Source organism: Molothrus aeneus, chromosome 4 (genome assembly GCF_037042795.1).
Source record: "Molothrus aeneus isolate 106 chromosome 4, BPBGC_Maene_1.0, whole genome shotgun sequence".
Classification (NCBI taxonomy): domain Eukaryota; kingdom Metazoa; phylum Chordata; class Aves; order Passeriformes; family Icteridae; genus Molothrus; species Molothrus aeneus.
In genome coordinates, this window is record NC_089649.1 from 5356 (window position 1) to 20817 (window position 15462).

A 15462-nucleotide genomic window follows, 5' to 3' on the forward strand; every position below is an offset into this window, starting at 1 on the left:
ATATTTAAATGATTATTTATATTATGTATCATATCTACTGCTACAACTAATTTTTCCTATATTTTTAAATTTTATATATATCTATATGTATTTATATTTCTATACTTAGATTTCTACCTTTATATTATTTGTATTTTTAATTTTTATAATCTAAACCCTGCCTATTGACAAATAAAAAAACCCTGCTTTATTTAACTATTAAAAATGGTTCTATATTTATAATTTTCATATTTATATTTATAATTTGTTGTATATTACATGATAACATACCTGCTCCCCCATCCCTCTCCTAGGGGGATCTCCCCCAACGGCATCAGAGCCCCGAGTCTTCATCCCCTTTTCCTCACCCCCAAAGAAGGCACAGAACGAGTCCAACTGCCCTGGACAGCAGTGCAGCGCTTCCTTCAAGCCCTTTTTTTTTTTTTTTTTTTTTAATTGGGTCTAAAGCTACTTGTCCACATCTATTTAGAAACTACATTGGAACTTTTTTCTGAAAACAAAGACATTACCTAAATCCTCTCCCTATGTCCTAGACAGATATTCAGTTATTACTATCCAGTTGACTGGGCAGCAGCTTCTTAAATAGAATGATAAACAATATGTAAACATTTTAGCTACAAGCAAATAGGCAAATCTGAACAAGATACTGGTGGTCAACCACTGAAGTTATTTTGAAGCAATTTTTTAAACAATAAAATACTGATACCACAAAAATAAAGCAAAAAGCTAACTACTGGCTAAGAAGGAAAAATTAACTTTTGACAACAACATTCCAACAACACAAGCTTTTTCCCAATGTCATATCTTATAACTACCTCTCTTGGGAATTATTATCATGTATCCCAAAAGGAATAAATACCTCAGAGTGTCCTAAAGCAAAAAGTAGCACACATGAGCTCCTTACACTCCTAGGTCAGCCCAGCATGCACTGAGTCTGCAACAAATTATGCTCAGTGAGGGTCCGCAAAAAAAGTTTCAACTGATGAAAACTTACCCTGTTAGTTTGAACATGATGCAATCTGCAGGACTCCCCTGCACTCTCATTGATGAAACCAAACTGATGCCCATATGCTACACAGATCATACTGTCACTGCCTCCAGTAGGTCCATCCAGCAGCGTCAGAACCACTGCAGGGTCAGACCGGCGTATTTCCTATCATGTAAACAATGACACTCTTTTTCAAGGTCCTACTGTGGGTGCTTCTTGCCTTTCATCCCTTTTTTCTTGCCTTGTTTCTGGCCTTTCTTGCATTTTTCTGGTTTTTCTTCCTTTTTCTGGCCTTTTTTCTGGGCTTTCCTGCCTTTTTTCTGGGCTTTCTTTCTGGCCTTTCTTGCCTTTTTTCTTCCCTTTTTTTCCGGCATTTTTTCTTGCCTTTCTTCTTGCATTTTTTCCTGCCGTTCTTCTTCCTTTTTTGCCTTTTTTCTTCCCTTTTTTGCCTTTTTTCTTGCCTTTCTTGTATTTTTTTGGCCTTTTTTCCTGCCGTTCTTCTTGCCTTTTTTGCCTTTTTTCTTGTCTTTTTTGCCTTTTTTCTTGCCTTTCTTGCCTTTTTTTGGCCTTTTTTCCTGCCGTTCTTCTTCCCTTTTTTGCCTTTTTTCTTGCCTTTCTTGCCTTTTTTTGGCCTTTTTTCCTGCCGTTCTTCTTCCCTTTTTTGCCTTTTTTCTTGCCTTTCTTGCCTTTTTTTGGCCTTTTTTCCTGCCGTTCTTCTTCCCTTTTTTGCCTTTTTTCTTGCCTTTCTTGCCTTTTTTTGGCCTTTTTTCCTGCCGTTCTTCTTCCCTTTCTTGCCTTTTTTCTTGCCCCCAAGTAGCCTGAACATTTCTACTGCTTATGGCTTTCTTTCTTTCTTTTTTCTTTTCTTTTTTCTTTTCTTTTCCTTTTCTTTCTGTAGTAGAAACTTTCAGGCTACCTGTGAGTAAAAGAACCCCAAACTATAATGATTTAAAGAAAACTATTTACTCCCTGGGAGCCTGAAATTTTCTACTGCACCAGACATATAGCTTTCAAGAAAAAAGGCAAGAAAAAAGGCAAGAAAAACAGAAACAGGGAACGGGACACAAGGATCCTGTGAGGAACAATGTCTTGGGGAGCGCCACAGAGAATAAAAAGGAACACGAGTGAGGCATGGAGAAAGACAGAGAAAAAAACAGATACACAGCAAGGACAGAGGGATACAGAGACACAGAGGCAAACAAGGATCCAGAGGGGAAATGACCACAGGACGTGGGGCAGGATGCTTCTCCTCCAGTAACTACACAAGTGCAGCTTCCCTGCAATTCCATGCTCAGTGTCTCCTCCCAGCTGCACAGGTGAACAAACAGGTACTGCCAACGTTTCCTTCCCTCAGGCAGCACAGACCCACCAGGAGAACCTGGAATCCAAGGATGGATCTAAACATGGGAGTCCCACTTGCTACTCTCCACCTTTTCTCAGCTTTGCCCTGGGCTTGGAAGCAAAAGAGAACAAACATTTAAAAACAAAACTTGAGGTGTCCTGAGGCTGCCCAGGCCTGGGAGGAAGCCCTTCCCACCAGCCTCTTGGCCTTTCCCCACTCTGAGGAACTGTGGAAACCCACATCCAGACCCGTGGCAGACAGCCTGGGATGTTTTCTGCACAACAAACCCCACAGCCCCGAGCACCAGAAGCCTGAAGAGGTTCAGGAAAGGCTCTCCCAGGCGGCCCTGAATGTTCTTGGAAACGTCTGAGTGCCACACAGGAAAACATGGATTTTCATTTTAAAGCCATTTTATTTTCCACTTCTCCGGAATTCTGAGCACAATGTCCACATGACTGGAGGAAAACAATACAGAGCAGACAAGCTTATCCATCAGCAGTGAAACATGCCCTTCACCCTGCGGGTGCTCCTGTCCTTTAGAGCTCCCCTACAGTCCTGGCAGCTCATCTTTGCACTGACAGAGAAAACTGCATGGCTTGAAGAGTGCTGAGATAAAGGAGGATACATTAGGAGGGCCATGGATACAAAATAAATTAGAAGCATCTGTAAAAGTTTCTTTCCATATACAAAATAACTTTTCTTTCTTGGGGGTGATTTTCACTTTTTTAAATTGACACTCTGTACACAGATAAACCTTTCCCTAGAAATCATTTACAAATGCTGGTTTTAGAAGGAAAACGGAGCCACTAAACCCATCCTGCAAACTCACAAGCCTCTCCTCAGCTGAGGGTGCCAGTCTCTGGGACCAGCCCTGCCCCAGGAGTGACACCCTGCTGCTGCTGATGAGTTCAGGGCCCCCTGAGGATGGAAGAACCGAATCACCACCTTGCCAGCTAAATCAGAGCACCGAGTGCCCCTTTCCTCCTGAACAGCTCCATGGAGGGTGACTCCAGCATCTTGTGGGCAGCCCCTTCCACTGCCTGACCATCCTCTCCACGAAGAAATTCTTCCTAATGTCCAGCCTGTCCCTTCCCTGGTGCAGCTGGAGGCTGTGACCCCTGGTCCTGTCCCTTGTTACTTGGGAGTAGAGGCCACTGCACAGCCTGGCCACAGCCCCCTTGCAAGCAGGCAGCCCACAGATTATTTGGAAGACTGTTCTAGAACTCGAGGTGAACAAGCCATTCAGCCATCTAACTGAGAGTGGCATTTCCACAGCCCTGGCCTGCTGAGTGTCCATAGCAGAATTCAGAGGGACGCCCTCAGCAGGGCTGCTTGGAGCTCCTGTGCCCGGGACTGCTGAGCTCCCAAGGGCTCAATTACAGAGCACTGTCAGGAGAAAGGAACTCGCACACAAGGTGGGTAACCTCCTGCCAAGGAGATGCATGGTCCCCTGGGCTTACCTACAGCTTTCAGGATGTCAGATTTGTTTTGCTGCCTTGTACTACTCTAAAACCTAAGGCAAGAAACTTAGCTTTAAAATGAAGACTATTACATTTCTAACCTCCCCTTGCCATTAGTCACCATTAGAACAGAGATAGGAAGTACCAGCCTGTGCTGCTTCCAACACCTTGTACAAAAATAGATCACCATGTCCTTTGGGCAGTCTCAAAAATCTGCAGATCCTTCCTTCCCCTCTCACTTCCAACAGGTACAGTCAGGTGCCATTCCCAAGCCTTGCGTCTCGGTCACAATCACGGTCAAATGAAGATTGTGTTCACTTCTCTTGGAATCGCTGTTTGGAATCCATCCTCCTCCCACTCTCACTGACTGAATTTCTTTACATTTTCTTGTCCAAAGGAGATGCATGGCAGTGCAAACATGAAGCAGGTATGATGAGACTCCTGCCCACCCCTTCCCCAGACAGCAAGCCCTCACCCTGGCATTGCCCACAGCCTCCCAAGGCGTTATCTGCACGCACAGGACTCCACTGTCATGTTGGGGTACACCTTCAGAACCACGTTCTTGTTCTCATCAAAGAATAAGATACTGAGGGAAGACATTTTGTCAGGAACACAGCAAGGCTCGGGGATGCCGGGGACGACTCCAACAGCTCTCACAATGCTCTGGATGGTGGCGTGGTTGGATGGCTTCATGGCCTGCAAGAGAAAGACACGGCAGAACATGTCACTGCACCCACACTGCCATGGATTCACTACTCTACAATAACATTGCTTTGTTGAAGGGCCCCGTTGAGACCCCTCAGCTGGAACATCTGCAGCCAGTGGCACTGCTGAGGAAGTGAGCCTCCAAGACAGCTCTGCTTCACACTAAAGTGACATTTTTCTCAGGGGAGAAACTTTGAAGGGCAAAGTTCCCCAAATTCATGAAAAGAGTCACCAGAGCTTGGGTTTGCTCTGAAGAGAAAGCCAATCTGCCTGGCACGGTAACTCTTGATCACAAAACCAGAAGCCATTTAAGGTGTTCATAAAAATAAAAAACCAATGCAGAGGAATGAAAAGCACAAAGTTTTTCTCTGAAGCCTGAAATACTTCCTGATCCAAGTATCTGTACAAGAGATAAGTGAGCATGAAAAATACACAAGATACAGCTTTTAGCCGGGGACTTTTGCTTTGGCTTTTAGAGTTGTTCTTACACACACAGTCTGGGAATCAAAACAGCTTAGTGTGTATCCCATCACATGTCCCTGAGAAATACACAGAACCATGTCATTTTGGCCAAATGTTCAACTTGCAGTTTTGCTGGAATGAGAGATGATTTGGTTCTGGGAAAAAAGAGTCAGTCTTAAGGGTTAGATATGGACCTGCAAAAAGATCAGGAATAACTGTGAATTCCAGCTTGTCATCTCTTTTGCTCAGCACATTAGTACGTGAAGTTTTAAATCCCCATCTAAGCTGATCAAAGACATTTCTGTTGCTTTGCTTTGAATCCAAGAGTACCTATACCCCTCAGCAGTAGCAGCCAGGGATTTAAAAACAAGTTTTGGATTATCATACAACTTAGATTTCTGTATCATTTCTGTCTTCAAAGGGAAGTGAAAGCTCTGGTAGCCCCCAGCCACGTTTCCTTACTCAGCTACTGGGCAGCATTCTCCCCAGAATAACTGGGGGCCCAACAGTTGTCCTGAGCCTGCCGATCACATGCCACAAGGTAGAACACCTACTGCCCTGCGGGGTGTTCTTGCAGCTGGGTTACAAGCAGGGCACAAAAGGCAGCTGTGAGCTCTCATTTCTGACAGGAAAACATCTCTGTGGCCACAAGCTCTATGCCAGGTCATGCTCCCAGCACAGGTGGGTTGGACAGCAGTCAAACCAGCTGGCTAGAACCAGGGCATGGCTAAAAACATGCACATCTGGAGGTGTGGGTGGCACATCTGTTCTCCATTACCCACCAGGTTGCTAACTCTAGGGGCTCACCCTTAGCAAGGGAACGTGATGTACCCAGAGGCACAGAGTAGTCTGTTATTGCCTGAGGGTCAGGGTATCCCTCTGCAAACACACTCTCAGTAGCAGCAAATCCTGTGATGCCAAGCTTTGAAGCCCACCCTGCAGCTGGAGCTAGGCAAGTCTTCTCCTCCTCCAAGGAGAGGACCCCACCTTCTGCAGCTTGCTTTGCCTGGGCTCCATCCCCTTGGGTGCTATTCTTCCAGCCACCACTTTCAAAGGGAGACTCCCTTGCCTCCCTAAGCCACTGAAATGCCACATATATTTTGGAACCAACTGCTCTGGCTTCTCTGTGGCAGGACCAAAGACTCTGGAATGAAAGGCTGCAGTGAGTCCAAGAGCCCTGCCTTTACTGATGTTTCCTGCAGCTGTTACTTGTGCATGCCCCTCATTTTAGGCCAGCCTCAAATCCCAGGTTTAAGCAGCCTCCAGGATCTACTAGGAATGTTTCTAAGAATGACACTGGACATTTGAAAAAGAGTTCATCAATCCAGGTCACAGGGCTAGGAGCACATCAGCCTCCCCTGCTACTCACATGCAACCAGCTCTTACAAACCATGGGATATTTTGAAAGTGAGTGGGCCTGGATCCATTGCTTTTGGATCCCCTCAGACATGGCAAACAAAATGCCCAATTTATGGTAACAGACAGTGAAAAAGCAACATACCTTTGGAATTGGGAATTGGCATTCTCCTGAGCAGTAATAGGCGTCGAAGGACTTGGGGGAAATAATCCACTCGCTCCAGCCGATGTCTGCAAAATCCACCTTGAGGTAGCGCCGGGCGCAGCTCCTGGGCTCGTTCCACTGCTTCCTCCTTGCCTTCTTCAGTGTCTGCTCATCAAACTGCAGAGTCTGGCTCTTCTGCAGATGGCTCTTCCTCTGCTTCTTCTTGCTCCTGGCCCTGTCTGTCAGCTCTGGCTGGAAGGTCTTGTAGGGCCTCGTGCCCTCCCACCTCTGCTCCTCCCCGTACTGGTACTGGGCTCCTGGGAGCTCGTTGTTCTGCAGTGGCAACAGGACGTTTGCAGAGCGTCTCCTCCTCCTGTGGCCTTGTGGCTTGGGAAGGACCCTGGCCAGAGGATGACGGTGTCCTCGCAGAGTGGACACAACACTCTCAGGCTCGGAGATGGCGGAATCGTTGGCGTAGATCAGGATGTAGGGCTCGTGGGAGGAAGACACCCTTTCCCAGGGATGATGGCCGGGCAGATCCATTTTAATGCTGATCAACAGCTTGTTGTTTTGCTTTGCCTCGTGCAGGAGCTGAGTGATATCCTTCCACTGCCAGGAGAGGACATCCTGGTAAGCAGAGGAGACATTGATGAGGAAACGTCCCAGGCTCCGAGCCGGGCTCCCAGCTGAAGGAAAGGTCCAAACTGAAAGGTGTATCTGAATTTCAGGTTTCCTGTGTTGGTGATGGGAACAGCCACTGGGCTGGGAACAGTTCCACTTCACATGCAGCAGATCACCAATGTAATAATACACTGAGGCTGACAGGACATTTTCAGACTCTGTGAGTGATGTCAGGTTAAAAACGTACACGTCCTGGCCCTCGGGGCTCCCTAGAAAAACAAGTAATCACGTAAGAATACGGGCATCTAAAAATGTCATCCAGAGGGGACACAGGGCTGCTCTGACAGCCTTTTGGCTAAGTCAGGTACTAATCACACCTGAAGTTTCCCGCTAGAGCAATCAGTTACACTGGGTACATTTAGTCATTCCATCCTGGACACTTTATCAGTTTTCATGCCAGAGTTAGAAGGTATTTAATCATACAGCTGAAGGCAGGCAGACAGTACTAGAGCAACCCCAACAGCCCAAAGAAAGCCAACGCAAAACCAGATTTGAGGGGTCGTGGGGTGGAACACGTGGGGGACTCTAACCCCCACAAAGTGCAACAGCAAGGCTCAAGAGGAAGGTGTAATTTTTCTTTTAAAAATCCCTGTGGGCTGCAGTTATTTCTGTCCTTCAGAGAAAAGAGAAATACAGATCAGAATGTTAGGCTGTAAAACCAGGCTGGCAGGGAAAACTCAAATACAGTGTAGCTAAGGTACGGTCTGCAGCCCCGCCCAAAGGGCTGGAAACATCTTGACACGTGATGGAAATGGGGGCATGCAGAATTAAATGCTTTTTGGACACCACGGCGTGTGAAAAGCCTCTCCAAAGGGTCAGTCCAAGCAATGAGAAGCACAGAGATGGCCATGGACTAGGGATGACCAGCCACACCACTCCCACCCTCCACACAAGGTAGGAAGTCCCCTGCCCGGGCAAGTGAAAACATCATTTCCAGTACTCATCTTTCACAGACATTGACAATTTCATGTTCTGTGCCTCCAGCCTGCAGTATCCCAATGGCCAGTGCCACTCAGGTAAGTGTGGCAAACGCCTGGACTCTCCCTGTGCAGCCCCATCCCTATCCCAGCAATCCAAGCAGCTTCCTCCTCTTCTGGACATTTTTGTGTCATAGTATTCCAATAAGTACATTAAAAAAAGCAGGAAGAAAGAGAGAACCCTTCTCCCCAACTTAGCAGATGCACTGCTTCATGGAATTATGGAAAAAAACTCCATGTTTTCTTCAGCAGAACAGGGCCAAAAGAGTGAAAAGGCCAAATAACCTAAGGAATAATCTTTGTTTACACGTTCAGCCTCATCTGACAGCAGAGCGCATAGGTAACTTTCTAAGTGCTGAAAACTCACATACCACTATAACAGATGCCTAGGGAACTAGATTTACCTGGAGTTCTATCCCACTTTTTATTCCTCAAGCCAAAACCAGCCCTTGATTATGCTTGCACCAGGCATACATGAGGACCTGATCTCTGATTGGTTTGTAACCATTGATGTAAGAAAGTTATTACATACTTTGGGATGTAATAAGGTTAATACACACTTTTGCAGGGCACTGAGTAGATCAGTCTCAGGAGCCAGAATTCATGGTGTCTCATGGGCATCTGTTTAAGAAGCTATTATTTGCATCACTGCTGTATGCTGAAGGACAAGTTTTGATCTTAATTTTTATTACCAATGCCACTTAAAAAATCCTGCCTTTTCTAAACTGGCATATTGTATTAAAAGAAAAAGGAAGCTCCTTTTGTTCATCAAGAAATTCTGGACAGCATGGGGCAGACACAGAGGGAATCTATAGTTTTGGTTAAAAGCTAAATTCCAGCCTGCAGCTCTATGCCAAGACAAAGCACTTGCAGTAGATGGTGCTATTTTCCTACACAACCACCTCCAAGCTTCAGCAGCTCTGAGTTCTCCCATCTTTCATCTGCAAAATCACCTCAAAAACAGTTACTAGTGGCCAGCACAGACATCTGTGGATCCACCAGATTCCACCTCGAGAAACCCAACTGCATAACCTGGGGTTCCATCAAAATTTGGGAGCACTGGGTCCAGTATACCACTTGTGTGACACCAATACCCGATTCCCACGTGTGAGCATTGCACTGAAATAAGTGTTCCCCGGGCTAGAAATTACCCTTAAAAATAACAGGCATGTCAAGGAAGCTTTAAAATAACTACAAAAGCAACTTTTGCTCAGGAAAATTTCATTTCATTGAAACAAGACTGTGTTTTTGCTCTGCTGGAAACCATTCCAGACTGTTTACTCGAACCCAGCTCCTGGCACAGCAGCTGAAGTACCTGTACCTGCTGGATCTTAGGGGCACGGTTCACACTTCCTCACCTCCCCACACCAACCCACAGCTGCAAGGAAGGCCTGTGACTGGCCTTAGAAACGTGTTTTTAAGGAAGTGCAGTAGGTCTGTCAAGACCGAAGTTGTTAGCACAGGCAGATTCCTGTCACAAGGGGGATTTCAGGCATCAATAAGCTGGAATGAATCTGCTAACATGTGGTCTGTTTACCTTTATAGAGGATGCCCTGACATTTTTATGGACTGCCAAATCTATCCCACGGGTGAAAAAGGATGCAATAACGAGGCCTATTTAGTTATACAGTCACCATTAGCCATCATTTAAAGGAGATATTAAAGAGGTGCCCTTGTGCCAGGGCCTGGTTAAGAATGGATCGGCGTTTCCGGTGTAAAATCCTGTTCTCATCACTTCACAGCCCATGTACAAAAGTTCACTAGGAGCTGGAAACAGGAACAAGTTCCTCAACAAAAACAGATTTGGAAACCAGATTTTGTCTTTTCTCCCATCTTCCTCTTACTTGGCTGCTGCTTCCTAGTTACCAGTTTGTGTTCTGTGCAAAAGGAAAAGATGGGATGCAGTTCTCCCTTTTGAAAGAGCATAGGACTGGGTGCCAAACTGGTTTTACTAACTCTTTTAGCAAAGCAGGTAACATCACAGCAGCTAGCAACTTGATATAAAACAGCAGCAAGTTCACCACGGACTAAAGCTATCAGCTGCTCAAATAAACAACTTGTGTAGAAACAGCAAAGCTGCATACCCGGGACCTAACTTACACGAGGGTTTCATGGTATGAAACCCACAAATCTGCACGTTGAACAGCCTAAGTGTGCTGCACAGTGGCCACTTGATCTCTTTTCTCTATATTTTAAGCAGGAGGACCACAGCAGGTGTGAAGACTAAACACATCTAGCTCAAAGCTGGCACAAGCCAAGCAGGCTAAGGGGGTATATTCCACAGCAGACACAAATATGGGCAGAATCCTCACAGCCATGATTCATTGCACTTGGGCTGCTGGGGTGAAAAGCAACTTGTGCACAGCCTGTGCTCTGATGCCACAGCTCCTCAGGCTGAAGCAATGAATTCTAGAAACAGGGACTGGCAGGGAACTGCCAACACAGGTCGCTCACATGCATGGCACCACTGTGAGACATACAGTGGCAGAAGCCAGAAAATTCTGTCCTGAGAGATCAAACCTACAGATCCTGCTCATTTGCCTCAGAGGCTTGCAGATTTGGGCTCATCTGCCCAAATCTTAGCTTAATGTTTGTCAAGTTCCTGAAAAATACCAGGATGCTACTGCTTGCATTGTATTTACAGGAGTGCAGCAAAAAAACCAGCAAACCCCAAAACTGAAGAAACACGCAGAAGGAAAAAACACAAGTCTCCTGACTGGATATTTGTAAAGCTCTTGTTGCAAAGAGCCCCTGATACTCTGGTGCTCAAAGGGGCCAGCATTTGGCCTGGACTGGTTTCTGCAGGCTGATGGCAGCCGGTGAGCTCCGTTGTTTCCCCGTTTGCGTGGGCACTTCGCACCACAACAAAGGGAAGAAAGGCCTTTGGAAAGGGAGGAGAACATAGCTCTAAAACCACAAGAATTGGCCTAGGGGCAGGTGTAATACCTGAAATTACTTGAACTTCAGTCGTTAAAAAAGAGTTTAAAGTAATTTCTGATTGTACAGCTTTACTATAACACCATTAGGAGGACCTTCCAAACAAAGTCAGGACTCATTTGCAAGCCGTGTTCCTTAAGTGATGCTAGGATTAAAAATGCTTTCAGAAGCAAACCTAATCTGCATTTGAGGCTTTTATCTTTCCGCTCTTTTATTTCTTCGTGCTGTATGTGACCTCCAACTCCTGAGCCTGGGCAGCCACCAGCACACTTCCAGAGGCAGTGCTGAGGGTAAGCACATTTCTGCTCAGGTCTCTTCCAGGAGGAGAGACCAGTTGTGTACAGACACCCCTGCAGGACCACAGCTCCAGAGTTCCCTTGCCAGAACTGCCTCAGTGCTCCACTGTGGCTCATGTTCTTCCTATGTCTTTTTAGAGTGACAACGGATGGAAAACTACTCACTCCTGTGGCACCCACAGGTAAAGAACTGGAAAAGGCCTGTCCAAAGCAATACAAGGACTACCAGAGCTGTCCCAGAAATGTCCTGCAACAGCGAGAAGAGCTGCTACAGAAATCACAGGCTGAACATCCCTCGACTCAAATACAGAGAAACAAATTAGAGCAGTTAAGTCCATAAAAGAGAACAGTATTAAAGTGTAACTAAACACTCAGAGAAAGATATATGTACATCCTCACTGCACTCCTCATGGATTTCAGGCTTGGGGTTTCTTTTCAGTTTTGTCACAGCCACAGGCTCCTTTTCCTGCGCTATTCAAACTGTACAATTATGCACCCAGGTAAGATTTAGCAAGATTAACAGGAAACAAATTTGCCTGAATGATCACATGAACATTCATCAAAATCAATGGCCAAAAGCTCCAGCCCAAACAAGCAACTGTCCAGCCTGGTTGTGAAGTCTGGTGCATGAGAGATTTCAGGGCAGGAGGCTTCAAAGAGGTGCCACATGGGGCTGAAGCTCTGGTCCCATCCCCTCAGAGAACTGAGCCACAAAAAGAGAAACTTGCTTTTACCAGGAATGAGGATGCTTGTTTTGATCAATCAGTTTTAGCTGGGTTTTGTTGGCTGTTGGTTACAGGGCCACAGCTGCCACATGCAACACCCCTGTTCTCTGACTAGAAACAGGGATGAGCTTCAAGAAATCCTACGAGCTTTTGGTCTCATCACACAACACTCCAGAGCCTCCAAAATCTGTCTGCAGGGTTACCTGGGAGATTGGGGAAGGGCCTTTTCCATGTGCTGCAGAAGAAGCAGAAGCCTCCGCAGACGAAAAGCAAGGACAGAAAGGTTCCACAGCTACCCTTGGGAGCTCAGAAAATTTGTGCTTCAGAAAAGGAAGAGTTTCTCTCCTGAAAATGTCAGACTAAATTGCAAGGTTAAACTGCAAATGAAACCACTGAAAATTTGCTTCAAGACCTCTTGCTGTAGATGGAGGAGACATGGGACAATTCTGGGGGAACTTCTGCTCCCAGCAGACAAAAAGCTTGAAAGAGGAATACTGCTGGATGTGCCATGTTCATGGCAGGCCTTGTCAGGCAGTTGGGCCCAAGGAAAGAAGACAGAAAAGGTCTTTCCATTGCACCCACCACCCCCCTGAGAAACATCAAATATAAGGGCTTTCTGGAAACAGATTTTCTGCCATCAATAACCACACAAAATAAGCTGCTGCTGTTGCCAACAGCAAGAGAAAGACAACAGCTAACTGGTTAAATATTTTGCATAAATAGTTATTAAAGTGTCAACGATTTTTAAAACCAATTTATTGCTTTGGCACTCGATCTGTGAAAGCATTGGAGGAGGAAAAGGATTAGCAAGCAGTGTGTTTATAGGACTGCTGCCACTCAACATCAAGTGAGAGTACTAATATAATCAGAAAGACCACAGAGATGGGATTTCAACCAACAACATTCTAGGTTTAGAAAAATAAATGGCTTTAATCAGATATCTGTAACAGAGCAAATATTGCTCTGCTAGGGTCATTAACAACCTCTCCTTTTATTGGGAGGGAGGGGGCTGTAGTGAATATTACATCCTCCCCTCTTTTGGTAGGCTTAAGTCAGTGAGAGTCAAGGACATAAGACTTCACGAAGCAAACAAGCCACGTTAGAAAGGCAAGAGAGCTCTTCAGAAAGAGCAGGAGCTGGGCAGAGTCCTGGCTCTTGATGCTCCAAACCCAGGGTAAGTACTCCTCTAAAGCCTCTCCTGTGGACAGAGAAACTTGCAGAGTTGAAACCTAAGACACCAAGCAACTCATTCCTCATTGTATTTGATCTCTGTTCAGAGCTGCCTTATAAAAGACATTGTTGCTTTTGAAGAAGCAAGGGAGCCTGCCACTCACAGCTCTCTTTCCTCAGATAGGAAGGACCTGAAGCAAGTCACTGAACCTCACAGACAGCTCTCACTTTTACTGATGCTTGTCTAAGAAAAAGGCACTGGGTCAGCACACTGGTGTAAAGAAAAGCAAGAGACTGGCAAATGGGGCTTCTTTGTGTGCCCTGACAGCTGTCCCACACACAGCAAGGTTTTGGGGTGCAGCAGATAAGGGAAGGACATCCCAGCGATGCTCATCTTTGGCTTCTGGCCATTCCATTTAGCCCTTGTGGAGCTCACATGCACAAAAACCACAAGAGAGAAGGGTTAGGGTTAGCACCAAGACAGTGACTTTTCTCTTTCTGTTAGGACATGGTTCTTTTGAGATGCTGGCATGTTAAACACATCCCCCTCCCTTACAGAAAATGTTTTTACATTTTCACCCATCTACCTGTGCATGCCAGTGTGTAATCACGGAGAGTTGTAAGCGCCCCTTCCAAAGATGCCAAGATGAAGTATTTGTGACACCTAAGTCATGCTTCAACTGACTTCATCTGCCACTGCATCTCATTGTCAGTAAACCTCAAACCATGGCACGGCTCCATCAGGCGCAGATCAGCCCTTGGCTCCAACAGAAGTTACAGGTGCAGAACACCACTAACACACAGGGGACTCCGGAGAAGATCTGCTAATTACTCCACCTCCCTCGCACTGTACTCAGCTATCCTGATGACAGTGATGCCCGATGCAGAGCAGAAGTACTAAGGCAATAAAGTACAGGGCATAACCTAATATACGACAGTCCCCGCAGGAAGGGATACTCCTCCAATTCTCTCATTTCTCCCCTCCACCGCGCTCTCCGGGCCCCACCCCAGCGATGCTCTGACCCCGCGGTGCTGCCCTCTTTCCCCGGCCGCGGAGCGCACTCACCTGAGGGCAGCGGGCGGAAGCCGCGCACCGTGTTTCCCCGGCGGAGCCACGGCCCGGCCGGTGTCGGCGGGTCACGGTACTGCTCGTAGAGCCGCAGCATGTGCTCCGCCACTCTGTCGGCCGCCGCCGGCCGCCCGGGCCGCCGCTGCCCCGCGCCGTCCTCACCTGCGGGGGCCCGGGCGCGGCCGGCCCGCACGGCTCCCGGAGCAGCGCGGCGCCGCAGCCCGAGCCGGCGCGGCCGCAGCGCGTCGCCCAGAGCCAGGCATAGGCAGCCCCATCCCAGGCACAGGCACAGCACCCAGCGGGCTGACCACGCCATCCCGCCCCTCCGGCGCGGCGGCGGCGCCCGGGGCCCCTCGGCGCGGCCGGGAGAGCCCGGGACTGCGCGGAAAGCGCGCTCGGGGCGTTCTCCTCCTGGAGAAGGAAAAAAGGGGAAAACTGAAAAAAAACCGACAAAAAAGCGGGGCGGAGGAAAGCTCCGCGGTGTGGACCGCCCTCCCTTGGCGGCGGGGAGCGAGGGCTTTATTTTTTATTCCCAGCCGTGCAGGTTGCTGTCGGGGCAGAGGCGGCGGTGCTGCTGCTCCCGGCACGGCCGGCACTCGGTGCAGCCCCGCGGGGAAAGCGCGGCGATCGCCCCGCCCGGCCTCGCTGCGGCGGGGCCAAGTGCGGGGAGCCGCCACCCCAGGGGAGCGCAGCCACGGGACGGGACCGACGGGATGGAGGGAGGGGATGCTCTGGAAACTCCATCCCCCTGGGCGGACGGCGATCCAGGCGGAGGACGGTCCCCTGCCCGCCTCCACCCAGCCCCTCCCAAAGGCCGTACAATAACGTGATCTCATAAAAAAAAGGGAAAAAAATATCAGGAGTAGTAGCGCACTCACGCTTCTCCCCTGGAACGTCTGAAGGCTTGGCTGGGAGCGGAGCACATTCCACCGGGCAGGTGGCAGCGATGCTCGCCGGCTTGTGCTGGGTTTCTGCCTGCCCCTCCCGAGTACCAGCCAGGCTCAGTGACCCTCGGCTTCCTCCAGCCCGGCCGGGAGGTGCCCTCAGCACCTGGAGCCCGTGGGAGCAGACGTGCACCTAGAGAAATCCTTCACTACAGCAGGGCACGGCAAGGTGTTCATTGCTCGGCTGAGACAATTCCATGCGCCT

At 47.9% G+C, this 15462-nt stretch overlaps 1 protein-coding gene across 1 annotated transcript; it reads right to left on the minus strand.

The window, feature by feature from the left end:
- Positions 1-2722: 2722 nt before the first annotated feature.
- On the minus strand, positions 2723-14629 carry BMP3 (bone morphogenetic protein 3). Its single transcript, XM_066549278.1, has 3 exons — positions 14311-14629; positions 6459-7348; positions 2723-4486 (listed from the first exon to the last, which is right to left on the minus strand). The coding sequence occupies exons 1-3, from the start codon at positions 14627-14629 to the stop codon at positions 4295-4297; spliced, it is 1401 nt and encodes a 466-aa protein (XP_066405375.1). The 3' UTR covers positions 2723-4294.
- Positions 14630-15462: the final 833 nt, after the last annotated feature.